Source organism: Arachis stenosperma, chromosome 5 (genome assembly GCF_014773155.1).
Source record: "Arachis stenosperma cultivar V10309 chromosome 5, arast.V10309.gnm1.PFL2, whole genome shotgun sequence".
In the NCBI taxonomy this organism is placed as follows: Eukaryota; Viridiplantae; Streptophyta; class Magnoliopsida; order Fabales; family Fabaceae; genus Arachis; species Arachis stenosperma.
This window is the reverse complement of record NC_080381.1, coordinates 140238106-140258804: the sequence shown is the minus strand read 5'-3', so window position 1 is coordinate 140258804 and position 20699 is coordinate 140238106. Positions and strand designations below refer to the sequence as shown.

Here is a 20699-nt window from a genome sequence, read left to right as displayed (position 1 = left end):
ATTTATCACAACTCTGTAATATAAATTAGATTTTAAGAAAAACCCCTACCTCGGTTTAGTCAAAGCTCAGTAGTTAGACTCATCAATTCCTCTTTTGTTTATTTTCAATTTTACAGCAGCGGCCACAACCTTGTTTATTTTCGGACAATATCAACAGCGGCATCAAGAATCGCGGCAACAACACTTTTCTGACATAAATTGGAATTTAAAGCGAAGTTGATATTGAGCGGAATAGAACAAAATTAGTAATGGAACATTTACGATAAATTAAAACAGAATCAAATAACCTCACCATGAGAAACAAAGCAGCAGTGACCCTTTAAACCGATCAGGCGGCATCTCCGGCACTCCCCGAAGCTCCGATGGTTCAATAACAACCTTAATTTTGACGCGCAAATACCGGAACCCAAACCTACGGTACCAGCATCTCAGAATCTCCAACAGATTGCAACAGAACATTAATTTCAATAAGTTTCAGAAACAAAGTGCTTACCAAGAAGACAGGGGTTCCGGCGGCAGTTTCCAACATACACAGGCTTCAAAGGCGGTTTTCGGTGACAGCAGCGCTCTCCGACGGCAGAGGTGCGGCCAGAAGTCGCGGCCAGAAGCTTCGGAGGCGGCGGATTTGATGAGGATGGCCGGTGATAGGAGCGGCAACTGTGCGCGGTGGCTGGATAGGTCCCGATCCTCCCTTCCTCCCGGATCTCTCTTCTCTGCCTCAACCATGGACAACGGCGCTGACAGCTGCAGCAACGGCGACGGACTTCGTGGCGGGGACGGTGGCTGTGACAGGAAAGGCGAGCAGCGGCGATGAAGGCGCGGCGGTTCCAAGCCTGCGACCTCCCTTCACTCGCGAGCCATCTCTCTTCGCGATCTCAACAGCGACGGCGAGCAGAAGCGGCAGCTTCCTGGACGGCGGCGGCGGCGCAAGCAGCAAGACGCAGCGGCAGCGGCGGTCTGCGATGATGGCGCGACACCTCCACCGGCGCTCCTCTCTCTCGGATCTCCCTTCCCTGTTTCCTTCTTTCTTTCTTTCATTTCCTTTTTTTTTCTTTTCTTGCTTCCTAGTGCTGCTGCCGTATGTGTGGTTAGAAAGGGGAAACAAGGGCGGCTTGGGTAGGTTAGAAGGAATTAGGGATTATTGCCTCAATTAAGGTTTCATTTGGGAATTTAGAATTAGAGTAAAATTCATATGAGTAATATAACAATTTTATAAAATTAAGAGTAATAGGATAATTAAAAACCTGTTTTAATCCAACAATAATATTTAAAATACTATTTAATTATCAATTTACAAATTATTCTCAAATAAATAATTCTAATTCGATGATTATAGATAATATAATTAATTTTCTTTATTCATAAAAATTAAAGTATTAATTTCTAGAATCACAATTATTTAAATCAAATCATATAAATTCTTATTATTTTATGATTCCTAAACTTTATAATTTAAATATGCAAATTACCAAATAATTGTAAAATTAGATAAAATTTTTAATTTAATTATCAAAAATTGATTTAATTAGCTTTAATAAAATAATTTCTGAAATTTAAATCTTTAATAAATAAATAAATTGAAATTAGTTCACAATAAGATTTTCCGAGAATTCTGAGTCTTACACCAAGGCCAAGTCTCGCGCTCGGGCCGGTGGTGCCAGGGTTATCTCTCCTCCTCCTTCTCCTCGGAACGTTGGGACTCTTTCCAAGCCTATCGTAATTTCTTCTTCAGCTCCCCCTCAATCGCTCCCCGTCGTCCGACCTTCCCCTGATCCAAAGAAGCGCAAGACTTTAGAGTCTGGTGCTTCTGGTGAGGTTAAGGCGGATGCTATTGAGTTTGTCCGAAAGAATATCTATCCCCATGTTCGCATAGGCATGGATGAGGAGAGTCTCACGGCGGCGGGGGTTTGTGGCAAGCTCTTGGATATCTTTGAGAAGGCTCCCCTCAGCTCTTTAGGGACGACCTCGAAGGTCGAGGAGCTAGAGGGGAGGCTTCGCTCATATCAGGAGCATGAGGGAGAGTTGAAGAAGGAGATTGCCAAGCTGAGGGAGGAGAGAGATACCTTTCGGGAGAAGGGGAAGGCTTTGCAGGCCCAGTACAACATGGAGATGGAGTTGAGGAAAACGGCACAGGCCAGCTATCAAAGCTTATTCAAGGATCTTGTGTCTGTGAAGAATGATCTGCTGAATTCTCGGAAGGCATATGATGAGTTGGAGGACTCAATTGCTGATGGCGCCGAGGAGTCTTGGAGGATTTTCTTGGAGCAAGTCAGGGTGATTGCTCCCGACTTGGATCTTTCTCCTTTACATCCTGACAAGGTTGTTATTGATGGTGCCATCGTGGATCCTCCTGCCCCCGTAATTGTTTTCGAGTCAGAATTGAAGACTCGGGGGCAGAGGATTATTGAGTCCCCTCCTCATTCCAAAGACGCTCCGAGTTCTTCAGTAGTTCCTCCTATCTCTTCCTCTCCTATGGATACCTCTGGTGGCGCTCCTCCTGATTCCGGTGGTGGTGATCTTCCTAAAAAATGACTTGTGGCTATTTGGGGTCCGGCCTGTGGGCCCCCGTTTTTTAAAATCTTTATTTGTTTTTGGTTGGTGGCGTTGAACAATTTTCTTTGGCCTTCTGAGGCCGTAAACAAAATATTTTATGAGTACCCTTTTTTAATAAGGGTTTTAACTTAACAAAATAAATACCCTTTCTTTGGGATAAGGGTTTAAGTTACCTTATGCGTGTATGCTTTTTTGATTTTCTGAATTCCCCTTGACCTTTTCTTGAAAACCTTTCTTTTTGGCTTGTTTGTTTTTCTGAGCTTTTTGTTTAAGGATTTTTGGGACATCCTTTAAACTTCTTCCTAGGTTTTCCTATCTCTTTTTGTTATCCCTCATACTCAACTTTGTTTTAGCGAGTTCTTATGACTTAGGTTATTTTTGCGATGCGTTTTTCTTCTACTCGGTTCTACACTCCGATTTATGGATCGAAGTGTTCCCGAGCTTTCCTACTCGGGATCTCGTTCCGACTTATGAGTCGGATTTGTTCCCGAGTTTTTACGATCGACTCATATAACCTCTTTACACCGACTTGTACCTCGTCGTTTTATCCTGACGACCACTTAGGTCGATTCATGGGATTTTCACGTTTTGTCGAGCTTAAGTCAGCGCGTTTCGTAGAAAGACTTAGAAAAATAAAAAATAAAAAGGATTTTATAAGAGATATTGTAGATGAAAAGGATCTTTATTTATTGGGGAGGTACCTTTTTGCTACTAAGGGTTTTAATAATCTATTTCCCTTAGCCTCTACTATGATGCCTCGTTAAAAACCCTTCTCCAGAAAAAACCCTTTTGGGAAAAAATCATGAAGTTGGGAAAAGAGTACATCAGGGAGTAGAGTTCGCTTTTAGCTATAGTACCTTTTCATGTTACAAGCATGCCACGACCTCGGGAGCTCAGTGCCGTTCAGGTCGATTATTTTATAATAACCTTTTCCTAAAACTTCATTGACTTTGTATGGTCCCTTCCAATTTGCGGCGAGCTTTCCTTCTCCCGATTTGTTGATTCCAATGTCGTTTCTGATTAAGACCAAATCATCTGGAGCAAATGTTCTTCGAATGACTTTTTTGTTGTACCTTGTAGTCATCCTTTGCTTCAACGCTGCTTCTCTTATCTGGGCATCTTCTCGGACCTCGGGGAGCAGGTCGAGCTCTTCTTTGTGCCCCTGTATGTTTCCGATCTCGTCATGGAGAATTACCCTTGGGCTTTGCTCATTGATTTCTATTGGTATCATTGCCTCCATACCATAGACTAGTCGGAAGGGTGTTTCTCCAGTGGCGGATTGGGGTGTTGTCCTGTAGGCCCATAGCACTTGAGGGAGCTCTTCAGCCCAAGCTCCTTTCGCTTCTTGCAGTCTCTTCTTTAGTCCTGCCAGTATGACTTTGTTGGCTGCCTCGGCTTGCCCATTGGCTTGTGGGTGCTCCACCGAGGTGAACTGATGCTTGATTTTCATACTGGCTACTAAGCTTCTGAAGGTAGCATCGGTGAATTGGGTTCCATTATCCGTAGTGATGGAATAAGGTATCCCATATCTTGTGATGATATTTTTGTAGAGGAACCTCCGACTTCTTTGAGCGGTGATGGTGGCCAATGGTTCTGCTTCTATCCACTTTGTGAAATAATCTATTCCCACGATCAGGTATTTGACTTGTCCAGGCGCTTGGGGAAAAAGGCCTAACAGATCCATTCCCCATTTTGCAAAAGGCCATGGAGAAGTGATGCTGATAAGCTCTTCTGGCGGAGCCACCTGGAAATTTGCATGCATTTGACATGGTTGACACTTTTTCACAAATTCTGTGGCATCTTTCTGTAAGGTCGGCCAATAGAATCCAGCTCGGATTACTTTCCTGGCTAGTGACCTTGCTCCGAGATGGTTTCCGCAGATCCCACTATGTACTTCCTCCAACACCTCGGTGGTTCTCGAGGTCGGTACGCACTTTAACAATGGTGTTGATATCCCCCTTTTGTAGAGGATATTTCTCACCAAGGTGTAGTGTTGTGCTTCCCTTCGGATCTTTTTAGCTTCTTTCTCCTCGTTAGGGAGGATGTCGAATTTCATGTATTCAACTAAGGGGTTCATCCATCCGAGGTTTAAACCGACTACCTCAAGCACTTCTGATTTATCTTTTATTACTGAGGGTTCCTGGAGGGTTTCTTGGATCAGGCTTCTGTTGTTCCCTCCTGGTTTGGTACTTGCTAACTTGGATAGGGCGTCTGCTCTGCTGTTTAGATCCCGGGTTATGTGTTTGACCTCGGTTTCTGCAAAGCGCCCAAGGTATTCCAAAGTTTTTTCCAAGTACCTCTTCATATTTGGGTCCTTTGCCTGATACTCTCCACTTATTTGGGAGGTCACCACTTGCGAGTCACTGTATATCATCACCTTTGTAGCACCGACTTCTTCTGCTAGTTTTAACCCAGCAATCAAGGCTTCATATTCTGCCTGATTATTTGAGGCTGGGAATTCAAATTTTAGAGAAACCTCTATCTGGGTTCCTCTTTCATCTACTAATATTATGCCTGCGCCGCTTCCCGTTTTGTTGGAGGATCCATCTACATAGAGTTCCCATGTAGTTGGTTTTTCCTCTTGATCCCCTGCGTATTCTGCAACGAAGTCGGCGAGGCATTGAGCTTTGATCGCTGTCCGAGTTTCATATCTTAAGTCAAACTCGGAGAGCTCTATTGCCCATTGAACCATTCTCCCTGCAACATCCGTTTTTTGGAGGATTTGCTTCATGGGTTGGTTCGTGTGGACTCTTATGGTGTGAGCTTGAAAGTAAGGCCGTAACCTTCGCGAGGCTATTACCAAGGAGTAAGCAAACTTTTCTAGTTTGTGGTACCTTAGTTCGGGGCCTTGTAGAACCTTACTGATGAAGTAGACTGGATGTTGTCCGACCTCGTCTTCTTTTATCAGGGCTGACGAGACAGCCTTGTTTGCTACGGACAAGTATAAGACGAGGTCTTTCCCAGGTATGGGTCGGGTTAGAATAGGAGGTTGGCTTAAAAACTTTTTGAATTCCTGGAATGCCTCCTCGCATTTAGGAGTTCATTCGAACTGGCATCCCTTTCTCAATAAGGAGAATAGTGGCAGGGATTTCAATGCCGAACCTGCCAAAAATCTGGAGAGAGCTGCAAGTCGGCCGTTTAGCTGCTGGACTTCTCTCAAACAAGTCGGGCTTTTCATTTCTAGGATGGCTCTACACTTATCGGGATTAGCTTCGATCCCTCTTTGTGTTAGCATAAACCCCAGAAATTTTCCTGCTTCCACCGCGAAGGCGTATTTTGCGGGGTTTAGTCTCATCCCGTGCAGCCTTATGGTGTCAAAGACTTGAGAGAGGTCTGATAATAGGTCGACTTCTTTCTTGGTCTTTACCAGCATGTCGTCGACGTATACTTCCATTAGACTCCCCAGATGAGGGGAAAACACTTTATTCATCAACCTTTGATATGTGGCCCCTGCATTCTTTAATCCAAATGGCATGACCACGTAGCAGAAATTAGCTCTGGGTGTGATGAATGATGTTTTCTCCTGGTCGGGTTCGTACATCGGGATTTGATTATATCCCGAGTAGGCATCCATAAATGATAAGTATTGGTACCCCGAGCTAGAGTCTACTAGGGTATCAATACTTGGCAAGGGATAAGGGTCCTTAGGACATGCCTTATTTAAGTCGGTGTAGTCGACACACATTCTCCATTTGCCATTCTGTTTTTCGACTAGCACTACATTGGCTAGCCATGTTGGGTACTTGACTTCTCTGATGAAGCCAGCTTCCAGGAGCGCCTGTACTTGTTCTTCCACTATTAGGGCTCGTTCTGGGCCGAGCTTGCGTCTTCTTTGTTGTACAGGTCGGGACCCTGGATAAACCGAGAGCTTATGGGACATGAGCTCAGGGTCAATCCCAGGCATGTCAGAGGCCTTCCAGGCGAAGAGGTCGGAATTATCTCTTAGGAGCCTAGTTAACCCTTGTTTTAGAGTTTTCCCTAGGTTGGCTCCTATATGAGTGTTCTTCCCTTCCTCTTTACCAACCTGTATTTCCTCGGTTTTTCCCCTCGGTTGTGGTCGCAGCTCTTCTCTGGCCCTTGCGCCACCGAGCTCTATTGTGTTAACTTCGCTGCACTTTCCCCTTAGGTTTAGGCTTTCATTGTAGCACTTCCTTGCTAACTTTTGATCTCCCCTTACCGTTGCTATTCCCGCTGAGGTCGGGAATTTCATGCAGAGGTGAGGAGTAGATACCACTGCTCCGAGTCGATTGAGGGTAGCTCTGCCGATTAGAGCATTATATGCTGACCCCACATCGATGACTATGAAGTCTATACTCAGAGTCTTTGATTTTTCCCCTTTCCAAAGGTAGTGTGAAGGGGTAAAAATCCTAGTGGTTTTATTGGCGTGTCCCCTAGTCCGTATAGGGTGTCGGGGTAAGCTCTTAATTCCTTCTCATCTAACCCTAGCTTGTCGAAGGCGGGCTTAAAAAGAATGTCCGCCGAGCTTCCTTGGTCCACCAGGGTTCTGTGGAGATGGGCATTTGCTAGAATCATAGTTATTACCACTGGATCATCATGTCCAGGGATTACTCCTTGCCCATCTTCTTTTGTGAATGAAATGGTGGGAAGGTCGGGTGTCTCCTCCCCGACCTGGTAGACTCTTTTGAGATGTCTTTTGTGAGAGGATTTGGTAAGTCCCCCTCCTGCAAACCCTCCTGAGATCATGTGGATATGCCTCTCTGGAGTCTGCGGCGGTGGGTCTCTTCTATCCATGTCGTCTCGCTTTCTCTTTCCATGACGGTCCGACCTTTCTATGAGATATCTATCAAGCCGACCTTCTCTAGCCAGCTTTTCTATCACATTTTTAAGGTCGTAACAGTCGTTTGTGGAGTGACCATATATCTTAGAGAAACGGGATGTCTTTTGGATATGGACTGCGAGAAGGGACCTTCTCTGAGTCCATTGACTAATCCCATTATGACCGCCTCTGTGGGCAGGTCTTGAATCTCCAAACATGCTTTGTTGAATCTTTCCATATAGGCTCGCAGAGATTCTCCGATCTCCTGTTTTATTCCCAGGAGACTCGGTGCATGTTTCACTTTGTCTTTCTGGATTGAGAACCTCATCAAAAATTTCCTTGAGAGGTCTTCAAAGCTAGTAACCGACCTCGGGGGGAGGCTATCGAACCACTTCATCGCTGCTTTCGATAGAGTGGTCGGGAAGGCCTTGCATCGTGTAGCGTCGGAAGCGTCAGCTAGGTACATCCGACTTTTAAAGTTGCTCAGGTGATGCTTCGGGTCTGTGGTCCTGTCATAGAGGTCCATGTCAGGGCTTTTGAAGTTTCTCGGAACTTTAGCCCTCATGATGTCCTGGCTGAAGGGATCCTCCCCACCTAAAGGTGGTTCTTCGTGTTCATCACGGGAGTTGCGACTTTTGAGGGAGGATTCCAACTGTAAGAGCTTTCTTTCTAACTTTTTTCGTCGTTCTATCTCCTCTTTTAGGCTCTTTTCAGTTTCCTTTTGTCGTTCTCGCTCCTGCTCTAATTGTTCCAGGCGGCTCTGGACTAATCCCATGAGTTCAGTTACATGGGGTGGTCCTTCTTTTTCTGATTCGCGCCCTTCTGAGGAGTTCACCTTCGGATTCTTTATTCCGGATGTGCCTTCCCTGTGTTGATTATCGATTTCTTGGTGGAGGTTGAGGTCCACGTCGTTGTTGCCTGTGTCCAGATTCTCTTGTTCAGAGTCTGTCTCCACATGGCCTTCTTCGTGGGATCTGTTTGCCATCGTTGGATGATCTCTCAGGTCCCCGGCAACGGCGCCAATGTTACGATGGGTAACCGGAGATTAATAAAATGGATGGCTTTGGTTGGCCCAATCGTCCGCGGATGGTGGCTTCCGAGCTGGTTTGCACGTTGGAGCCTCCTTCCGACTTGCGCTCGTGAGTGAATGGGGGGTGGTACCTGCAAAGACACTCCGATGCCTAAGTTAGCAAGGGTGTGAGCAGGTCTAGAGAGTATTGGGCTTAGAGATACCTGAGGGGTGTCAGTGTATTTATAGTGGTGAGCCAATAACCACCGTTGGAGTAGTGCCATATCTTTAGGGTGTTAACCGTCCCATTATCTTAGGGAGGTTAAGATATGGCTTTATGAAGCGGTTAGAGAGATTTTAGGGGCGGTTACTCATTTGAATGAGTACTTATCTGCCAACTAATCTTCGTCCCGACTTCTTGAGAGTAAGTCGGGTTTGACACCGACTTCTAAGCGTGAAGGTTGGTGTTTAGTAAGGCTCAATCCTCTGGACTAGGCCTTTTATTTGGACCTGAGCCTTTATTATTGGGCCAGGGTAGGAACACTTTTATATAAAAAAAGGTCTTTTTTATTTTGTTTTAAAGAGAGAATGTCTACAATCATAGATCATCAAAGTTCCTCTGTTATGGCATATGATCTCCTACATTTTGCTGTAGCTGTAGGAGCTGTTCCTCGTCCAGGAGATTCACCTGCTGATCCTTTACCAAAGAGAAGAAGATACTTAAGGACTTTTTTTCATGTATATGTCAAGGTCGAGAGGGATACACTTGTCAGCATGGCTTAGGAAGCAGTAATCCAAACTGCAACTACAAGAATGAGTGCAACAACTCTAGAAATATTGAACTGGAACCATCATGTGAGTGCCCAAAAAGAATAAACTGTAGCTTAGCCTCCTTCTGTAGGTGCAAGAGGAGGGGATTGGTCTAAAAATATAATAATCTCTTATTCATCGATTTAGTCAATAGCTACTCATATAATTAAAAAAAATCTCCCAATAAGACTGGCTAGATATAACCTATGATTTATGGGATAACAAATAGAGTTAGCAGCAATATACGGGGAGAAGCGCGGTTAATCATGATTTGTGTCCATTTAGCAGAAAGAAAGTAAAATTTTAAAAAAGTAAACCTTTCTTTTGATTTAATTGTTGTATGTGTTATTAGTTATACTTATATTTTAAGGAAGTTTAGAAAACAGTACTTTTATTAAAATTTGGTAGTATTTAATCAGTAAAAAAAATAAATAATTTTATATTATTAAATATAATTTTATACCATTAAAAGTATTAATAATAATTAATTAATAATCACAAATTATAAAATCTACTAACTCCTTAATACTCTTTTATTTTTTAAATAAACCTTTGATTATATATATTATATTATCTAGACAGGATAATTCTATAATTAAAAATTAATTACTAAATCAATCTTTCTCTATTATATATTAGTTTTATACTAATATTTTCATAACAACTAATGCTTATTTTTATACAGATGAAGAGTACTTGGTATATAATTTATTTTATAACAAAAATAGATGTGGTGCCATATTCAGAGAGGGGCCATACGCCCCATGAACCATAACATATTTGGTAAACTAACTTTAATCAAATTACGATCAACACCGGTAGCATTATCATCATCCCCAGGATCACGCATAATCATATCTCTTGGTGACTCAAGGGCATCACTTTCACACGTGTCACCGTTCGAATATCGAATATCCTCCATGCAACAATATTCCCTGTCAAAAAGAAGTCTACTTCGTTTCATAACTGCTCCGACCGCCGTGCTCTTCCCCTCCCCCTCCGTACACGGCCTGTGAAAATACATCTCGCCAACAATCTGCACCAGATTCCATCCATTCTCCGATTCCGACTCCGATCTGAAAACATATCGCTCGCCGTGGCCTTGAAGTGTGCCGAGAATTACATTCACCAGTAATGGCTGTCTCGTTCTTGTCTCAGAGATTACGTAAACACTCGACGAAGAGAACATGTAACTGCGATTCACCAACACAAGAACCCTGAACTCTAGAACAGAGCCAAAGGCGTCAATGTCCGTCGTTTCAGTCGTAAACAACGCGCTGATTACCCCCGGGAGTTTTCTCCGGTACCAGAAGCTCACACTCGATGCACCCTCAGATCCGGCGCCGCGTTCTTCTTCCGGCGAAACATGGCGGCGCCAAGGGTGATATAATCGGATGAGATTCAAATCACTGGAGACTGTGCAATAAGCTTCCCAAATTGGAACCAGAGGACGAGGACCGCGGTGAATCATGAACTCTGACGATATCTGTTGCTGAAATCCGTGTACCACGGAATTCAATCGAAATCCTCTTTGATTCGGAAAAATAACGACCTCGAGTTTAGGTAACAAGCTAATGCAACCTTGAAGAGTTTTCAGATCTGTGCAGTTCCTGAGATACAAGCGCTCCAGGCTAACAAGATTGAACATGGTGAGTGGCAAATCATCTATGGCGGTGCTGTCTAAGTAAATTACTCGAATGTTTTCCATAGTTGCTACAATTTCTGGGAAGCACACAAGGCTTGTGCAGCCACTGAGGTCCAGAGTCTCAAGAGATGGAAGATTGATTTCGTCTACGAGAGTGCGGAGCTTGGGGCATCGTTGAACACTCAGCAAAATCAATTTCTCCAGAAATCCAACTGAGCTGTGAACTTTAACTAAATTTCGGCAGTTATCAAGACATAGTGCTCCTAGATTTGGGACTCCTGAAAGGTCGGGTACTTCTGTCAAGAATTCACACTCTCCAAAATCCATGAAACTCAAGGAATTGAAATTCTGCATAGAAAAACATGAAGATGATAGTTGAGAATTGTTACACGAATAAACATATTTGATTGAGTAAAATAGTAGGAAATGATGCATGCCTTGAGTGGATTGTCCAATTTGAGAGAACTGTTGCACAAATTGAGTATGAAGAGTTTAGTGGGATGAAAATCAGAGGGTAATGATGGTGATGGATATCCATCCCACTCCAACACTCTTAAACTGTTTGGCAGATGATCAGGACCAACTGAAAAATGTACATCCCAGAATATGAGAACTTTGAGATTCCTCATTTTCTTGAATGCTTTTCCATTCCAATTCACTCTACGCTTGCTTGAGTGCAAAATTATGACTTCAACTCTATCACTTCCCTGTATCATCATCATTGCAAACACCAAACATATATTTATATATATGTCAAATTTTACATGTAAGGTTGTAGAAATTTACAAGCTGAATACATAAATATAACATACCATGTCATTTTCTAGAACATCAACAATCTCCTCATCATTCCATAGTCTAGAACGTTTGCCAGGCTTAGAAGTTGACTCCCTTCTAACAATTTCTCTACCCATATCTTGAATCAAATCATGTATTCTCACACAATTATTATTCTTGTCAATCTTCATCAAAGATCTGTCAATCAAAACGTCAATACCATCTTCAGGGTGGAAACCACGGACATGTAGCATTTGCTTCACATATGATATCTTTTCCTTGTTGAAGAAACAAGCTATATCAAGAAAAATACTCTTCTCATCTTCATGTAATCCATCATAACTTACCTCAAGCACTTCTTGAATCTTCTTAATGGGAATTTTTTTGTACTTATCTAATGCAGAGCTCCATTGATCTATGCTCTTGTTATACAAGTTAGAGCCTATTACTTCCAAAGCCAAAGGAACACCACCAGCATAAGAAAGAACACGGTTGGAAATATCTCCATACCCTGACTTAACTTTGTTGCTTCTAAAGGCCTTCCAACAAAACAATTCAAGAGCTTCTTTTTTGTTTAACTCTTTGACCTCATAAATCTTGTTTGGATTCATCCCATATTGTGCTTCTAACAAATGTTTGTCTCTAGAAGTGATAATTATCCGACTACCTGAACCGAACCAATCATCGCCTCCGGCAATAGCGCTTAACTGGGTTAAGTCATCAACATCATCAAGAATCAAAAGAATTTTCTTTTGTTGAAGCCTCCTTTTTATCAATGGAATCCCTCTGTTTACATCTCTTATTCTTATATTACTCTCATCAAGAACTTCAGAAAGAAGTGTCTCTTGGAGTTGTGCAAGACCATGATTCTTGTTGATTGCATTTTCTCTAACATCAGCAAGAAAACACAAACCATCAAACTGATCAGCAACAGAGTTATACACAGCTCTTGCAAGTGTTGTTTTACCTATTCCCCCACTTCCACAAATCCCAATCATGTGTACTCCTCCATCTTCATCATTATTAGACCCAAGTTGTAGCAGAGACTTCACTTCTAGCACTTGCGATTCCAGGCCAACCGGGTTGTCAGCAACATGTAAAGGAGTGTAATTCAGCTTTTTGGAGATGTCACTAACAATGTTTTCAATAAACTTGTATTCCTGTTGAGACCTACATTTATACAAGTTCATATCAAGCCATGTTATGAAAACAAAGCATTATTATATATTATTTCACATACTTTTCTACTAAAATTAAACAATCAATTATTAAAATAATCCATGAGTATTGATTCTCTCGTGAAACCACTCATTCCAAGAATTTATACTAACAGAAAAAAATAATATTAATGATTATATTATAATATTCTTTTTTAAGTAAAAATCTCTTTTGACTTTTCTTGATTTTTTTGCATAGACCTTCGTATCAGAAATTATTCATCCTAAAAATTTAAAGCTAATAAAAAAAATAACATTAATCATTATATGGTTAACAGCTACATCATCAATAAATATTATTATTTTTAGTCAAACACTTAGCCAACAATAATTTGCAACAATATTTACAAGAATTTTGTACATAACAAACATATAGATTATTACCCTGGTTTGAAATGTGAACCGGACAAATTAGCTGCTTCACGTAGAGCATTCCTCCATTTTTGTACCTTGCCATTGTCATCATTCTGGAACCGTTCTTCATGTTTTGCTAATGCCACCGCAAAGCTACCTTTCTGATGGCGAACATCTGATGGATCCACATCATAAAAGATTGGCCAAACCAATCTTCCTTCAAGTTTCAACAGCTCAATAATCTTTGCAAGCTCGTCCAAACAGAAAGTAGATGATGCATAGTTCTTAGAGAACACAACGATGGCGATCCTAGATTCTTGAATAGCCTTCACAAGTGCTGGAGTAATTTCTTCCCCCTTTTGAAGCTCCTCATCATCAATGAAGGTGTGGATCCCCTTTTGATCCAGTGCATGGTAGAGATTACTGGTGAAACCGTTTCTAGTATCTTCTCCTTTGAAACTGAGGAAAACGTCGTAGATCCAATTCCATGTGAAGGAAGAAGAAGATGACGATGATGGTTCCGCCATTATCATATAATTTGTGAGCTTATTAGTATATTTAATTAGTTCCTAAATAAATAACAATAATATAATATATAATCAAATGTAGAGGGTTATGGATAGAGTCAATGGGAAAGACTTTGACTAATCAAAGTAAACGCCAGAGATAAGAGGAAGGTATATATGAAAACATACAGAAATTTCTTTAACTCAAAACTTATTAAAGTATTCTTCCACCGATAATAATAAATAAGTTTCACGGTACATAAATCAAGCCTAATAAATATAAATATAATGTTTATTATCTTATCTTATTTTTATATTTTTTTTATTTTATTTTTATTTTTATTTTTAATAGATAATATTTTATATATATTTAATTTTATTTTTAAAATATTAATTAATAATTAATAAAATTTTTTTATTTTTTTTATTTTTTTATAATTTTATTAAAATTATGATTATTTTTATATAAAATTAATAGCTAAGAATTTATAAATATCTAAATTTTTACTTTTAAAATTTATAAATGTTGATTGTATTTTTAAATTTAAAATGTGAAGTTAATCATAAAACTAAACAAAAATTAAGTTAAATCTTTGATTTAGATTTAAATTATAATAAATTTATTTATTACTGATAAAAATTACAAGAACAGATAATTGTAAATTTTACAAATATTTTATTTTTCTTAGATAATAAATTTAATTAATTTTCATTCGGAATATATATAGATAGGAAAAGTTTAGGGGCCACCAATTTTATCAAATTCTGGTCAATATGTAACTGGAAATGGATCCTCTCTAATTTTTTTAACACTTGATAAAATACAATGCAATTTCTCACTTTTGATTTTAATAGTGGAACCAGAAATAAATAAGAGAGAGAGAGTGATGAATGATTAGATTAAACACTGCACACTATCCAGTTTTTTATTCACTGGAGAGGATCTACTTCTCATATAACCAGCAAAAAAAAATGAACTATTAGATAAAATCTCACACTAATCTTACACCATTAAAAATTTTATTAATAATTATTTAATGACTATAAATCCTAAAAATTACTGATCCCTTAACATTTCTCAAATAGATAATAATGAATTCAACAGAGCAGTTACGTTTAATAAGAGCCTAGTTTTAAAGTCATCGTGGAACACTTGAAGCTCATAAAAACCTTTTCATCCCATGTGCTTGTAAACAGAAACAAACAAGTTTTCCACGTCATCAAGAATGGCAAGTCATCCACATCATCAAGAATCAAAAGAATCTTCTTTTGTTAAAGTTTTTTTTTAATTATTTAAATAAAATAACTATATGTAAACATAACAATAAAAAATTGTTAGAAGATTTAAAATATTTGATCGAACTATCTAATATAATGTGTTTATATTTTTAATATTACTTTTACATAAAAATAATTTTGTAACAAAAATGGTATTTTTAAAAATAATAAAATAAAAAATGCATTATTTCCTTTTTTATTTAAAATTGCATTATCTTTTTATATGAATGGATAAAAACCAGATTGTTTATTCTTATAACCAAATAAAATAATTTCTGCCTATTTTTATCTCATATAGTCTTTTCAATGTACGCCACATATTTTTTTATTAACCCTTAAACTTTATTATTTACCATGCTTATGATTACCCCACGTGACATGCTAAATTATAATCTGAATAAAGTAGAAATAAGTTACTTTAGTTTGACTTAAACAATGTGACTACCTAATAATTCAGAAATCAGAAATTAAAATTAGGTGAGCAAATTAATCTTAGCTCATAACCTTTTTCTAGCTCTGACGAAAAGCTTGACTTGACTAAAAACAAAGTAAGAAACTCAGGTTAGGTAACATTTTGTATGAAAGCAATATCGAATATTTTTTCCCATCATGTTACTTAGATTTATCACTTATTATTAATTATTAATTGTTCCACAACTAAAGCCGCCAATTTCGTTAAAAGGCTTAGTTTGTGCTATTTGCTAATTGCTACTAAAAATTTTCGTATATGAATCAAGTTACCAAACAATGTGTCAAGAATGGTAAGTCATAAGTGTATTTTTTATTTTAATGAAAAAAGTGTTCGTTAAATTTGTGCTTACGAGAATTACTCCATATATAAACCATCGTATTCATTTCTCATTTCATTATTCAAGTTTTTAGACATGTACATATATAATTAACTAATCATTTTGTTCAATAAATGATAATCTTTTAATAATTAAAAATGCTAGAAATGAAACAGAAATTTTAAATTTTAAATTTCAGTTTTATTTAGTTTGTATTTTGAATATGTATTTAATTTTAAAAAGACACTAAATCTATTTAAATGTGTTTATTTCAATTTTTTTTAAATTATTATAATAAAAAACTAAATAAAAGATCACATTTAAAGGATTCCTTAGTCTTCAAAAATCTCTTTTATCTTAATATTTTAGGAATTAAAATGCTTCTGAAAAATCACTAGAGAAAAAAATATATGAATTTAAACTTCTGTAAATATGAAGTTGATATACAATATATTTCATATTCAAGTAATAAAGTTTTAAATCAAGAATCCTTTAAAGATTCATTATTTAGTTACTATTTTTATTTTATACACAAGAGTTTATATTAAGCAGAATACTCATTCCAATCCAAAATCAAATCATGTCCCCATTGACAATAAATACGCCATTGGTATTTAAACTTTATAAAAAAAAATTCCATTCCTCAAGGCTTCTATTCTATGTATGTAAAGAAAGTGTAGTTCAACTCATGCATATAGCATGCTAATGGTTAATAAACTTCAATCAGAATTATGTTCTTTCACACTATATTAAGCAAACAAAATTTAATAGGAGCCCACTCACTCATCATATGATTGAGATTCTGTCTTTTTTTTTTTTTTCACTCAAATTCTGAAACTCTTCTAATGAATAGTACTGACTACTGATCAGTATATCAGTCCCTCTCCCTCTCACTAGGTTCAAATTTCCAACTTTTCGTAGCCTTCTCATTCCATTACCCAATTCCTTGGTGGGTTTCAACAAAATTTTTGTTTCTTTTTCTTTTTCAATTATTGGTGTTCTCAAATTCTAATGGCTAATGGGAAACTTCTGTTTTCAAATTGAAATGATTAAACTTTTCAACATTTTCTTTTTAAGAACAAAACTATATAGGCTTAGATTCTATCTAGCTCAAATATCAGGTGTAAAGAATACAAGCTAATTTTAAGCAAACTTAGTTATTCAAAGGTACAAAACATTTTTTCTGGACAAATCTATTTGCATATGCTTTTCACAAAGGAAGAGACGAACTCTTGAAAGATTGAAAGATGGTCCCGTCTAACGTCTCCATATAACAAAAGCAAACAAGAAAATGACAGTTAAAAGCATGCCTGCATATTTGATCCACTGATCAACACGGTTACGTATCTCAATTAGCCTCAAAACAGAATTTGACATCCCCACTGTGTTCAGCACATCCAATGCTTTCCTATGAGCACTCTGCAGTAATCATTTAGTGTTAACATTGCTAAAAACGAAATCTAAAGCATCATTTTAAATTTAGCTTTTCACCAAAGAAGAGGCAGAAGCTACACTTGTTCAAAACCAACTTATTAGTCACAAATGAAATCTGAATTTTAACTTGTTCAAAACCAACTTATATGTCAAATTTTACATGTAAGGTTGTAGAAATTTACAAGCTGAATACATAAATATAACAACATACCATGTCATTTTCTAGAACATGAACAATGTCCTCATCATTCCATAGTCTAGAACGTTTGCCAGGCTTAGAAGTTGATTCCCTTCTAACAATTTCTCTACCCATGTCTTGAATCAAATCATGCATTCTCACACAATTATTATTCTTGCCAATCTTCATCAAAGATCTGTCAATCAAAACATCAATACCATCTTTAGGGTGGAAGCCACGGACATGTAGCATTTGCTTCACATATGATATCTTTTCCTTGTTGAAGAAACAAGCTATATCAAGAAAAATACTCTTCTCATCTTCATGTAATCCATCATAACTTACCTCAAGCACTTCTTGAATCTTCTTAATGGGAATTTTTTTGTACTTATCTAATGCAGAGCTCCATTGATCTATGCTCTTGTTATACAAGTTAGAGCCTATTACTTCCAAAGCCAAAGGAACACCACCAGCAAAAGAAAGAACACGGTTGGAAATATCTTCATACCCTGACTTAACTTTGTTGCTTCTAAAGGCCTTCCAACAAAACAATTCAAGAGCTTCTTTTTTGTTTTACTCTTTGACCTCATAAATCTTGTTTGGATTCATCCCATATTGTGCTTCTAACAAATGTTTGTCCCTAGAAGTGATAATTATCCGACTACCTGAACCGAACCAATCATCGCCTCCGGCAATAGCCCTTAACTGGTTTAAGTCATCAACATCATCAAGAACCAAAAGAATCTTCTTTTGTTGAAGCCTCCTTTTTATCATTGGAATCCCTCTGTTGACATCTCTTATTCTTATATTACTCTCATCAAGAACTTCAGAAAGAAATGTCTCTTGGAGTTGTGCAAGACCATCATGATTCTTGTTGATTGCATTTTCTCTAACATCAGCAAGAAAACACAAACCATCAAACTGATCAGCAACAGAGTTATACACAGCTCTTGCAAGTGTTGTTTTACCTATTCCCCCACTTCCACAAATCCCAATCATGTGTACTCCTCCATCTTCATCATTATTAGACCCAAGTTGTAGCAGAGACTTCACTTCTAGCACTTGCGATTCCAGGCCAACCGGGTTGTCAGCAACATGTAAAGGAGTGTAATTCAGCTTTTTGGAGATGTCACTAACAATGTTTTCAATAAACTTGTATTCCTGTTGAGACCTACATTTATACAAGTTCATATCAAGCCATGTTATGAAAACAAAGCATTATTATATATTATTTCACATACTTTTCTACTAAAATTAAACAATCAATTATTAAAATAATCCATGAGTATTGATTCTCTCGTGAAACCACTCATTCCAAGAATTTATACTAACAGAAAAAAATAATATTAATGATTATATTATAATATTCTTTTTTAAGTAAAAATCTCTTTTGACTTTTCTTGATTTTTTTGCATAGACCTTCGTATCAGAAATTATTCATCCTAAAAATTTAAAGCTAATAAAAAAAATAACATTAATCATTATATGGTTAACAGCTACATCATCAATAAATATTATTATTTTTAGTCAAACACTTAGCCAACAATAATTTGCAACAATATTTACAAGAATTTTGTACATAACAAACATATAGATTATTACCCTGGTTTGAAATGTGAACCGGACAAATTAGCTGCTTCACGTAGAGCATTCCTCCATTTTTGTACCTTGCCATTGTCATCATTCTGGAACCGTTCTTCATGTTTTGCTAATGCCACCGCAAAGCTACCTTTCTGATGGCGAACATCTGATGGATCCACATCATAAAAGATTGGCCAAACCAATCTTCCTTCAAGTTTCAACAGCTCAATAATCTTTGCAAGCTCGTCCAAACAGAAAGTAGATGATGCATAGTTCTTAGAGAACACAACGATGGCGATCCTAGATTCTTGAATAGCCTTCACAAGTGCTGGAGTAATTTCTTCCCCCTTTTGAAGCTCCTCATCATCAATGAAGGTGTGGATCCCCTTTTGATCCAGTGCATGGTAGAGATTACTGGTGAAACCGTTTCTAGTATCTTCTCCTTTGAAACTGAGGAAAACGTCGTAGATCCAATTCCATGTGAAGGAAGAAGAAGATGACGATGATGGTTCCGCCATTATCATATAATTTGTGAGCTTATTAGTATATTTAATTAGTTCCTAAATAAATAACAATAATATATATATAATCAAATGTAGAGGGTTATGGATAGAGTCAATGGGAAAGACTTTGACTAATCAAAGTAAACGCCAGAGATAAGAGGAAGGTATATATGAAAACATACAGAAATTTCTTTAACTCAAAACTTATTAAAGTATTCTTCCACCGATAATAATAAATAAGTTTCACGGTACATAAATCAAGCCTAATAAATAAATATAATGTTTATTATCTTATCTTATTTTTATATTTTTTTTATTTTATTTTTTTTTTATTTTTAATAGATAATATTTTATATATATTTAATTTTATTTTTAAAATATTAATTAATAATTAATAAATTTTTTTTTTTTTTATTTTTTTATAATTTTATTAAAATTATGATTATTTTTATATAAAATTAATAGCTAAGAATTTATAAATATCTAAATTTTTACTTTTAAAATTTATAAATGTTGATTGTATTTTTAAATTTAAAATGTGAAGTTAATCATAAAACTAAACAAAAATTAAGTTAAATCTTTGATTTAGATTTAAATTATAATAAATTTATTTATTACTGATAAAAATTACAAGAACAGATAATTGTAAATTTTACAAATATTTTATTTTTCTTAGATAATAAATTTAATTAATTTTCATTCGGAATATATATAGATAGGAAAAGTTTAGGGGCCACCAATTTTATCAAATTCTGGTCAATATGTAACTGGAAATGGATCCTCTCTAATTTTTTTAACACTTGATAAAATACAATGCAATTTCTCACTTTGATTTTAATAGTGGAACCAGAAATAAATAAGAGAGAGAGAGTGATGAATGATTAGATTAAACACTGCACACTATCCAGTTTTTTATTCACTGGAGAGGATCTACTTCTCATATAACCAGCAAAAAAAAATAAACTATTAGATAAAATCTCACACTAATCTTACACCATTAAAAATTTTATTAATAATTATTTAATGACTATAAATCCTAAAAATTACTGATCCCTTAACATTTCTCAAATAGATAATAATGAATTCAACAGAGCAGTTACGTTTAATAAGAGCCTAGTTTTAAAGTCATCGTGGAACACTTGAAGCTCATAAAAACCTTTTCATCCCATGTGCTTGTAAACAGAAACAAACAAGTTTTCCACGTCATCAAGAATGGCAAGTCATCCACATCATCAAGAATCAAAAGAATCTTCTTTTGTTAAAGTTTTTTTTTAATTATTTAAATAAAA

At 37.1% G+C, this 20699-nt stretch overlaps 1 protein-coding gene across 1 annotated transcript; it reads right to left on the bottom strand.

Annotated features, from left to right (window-relative positions):
• Positions 1–9749: 9749 nt before the first annotated feature.
• On the bottom strand, positions 9750–19452 carry LOC130981563 (uncharacterized). Its single transcript, XM_057905146.1, is given in 8 exon segments — positions 9750–11142; positions 11232–11501; positions 11607–12741; positions 13173–13711; positions 14763–14818; positions 16977–17133; positions 17360–18497; positions 18929–19452. Coding segments are annotated over 8 exon segments (5049 nt in total). The 5' UTR covers positions 19432–19452; the 3' UTR covers positions 9750–9891.
• Positions 19453–20699: the final 1247 nt, after the last annotated feature.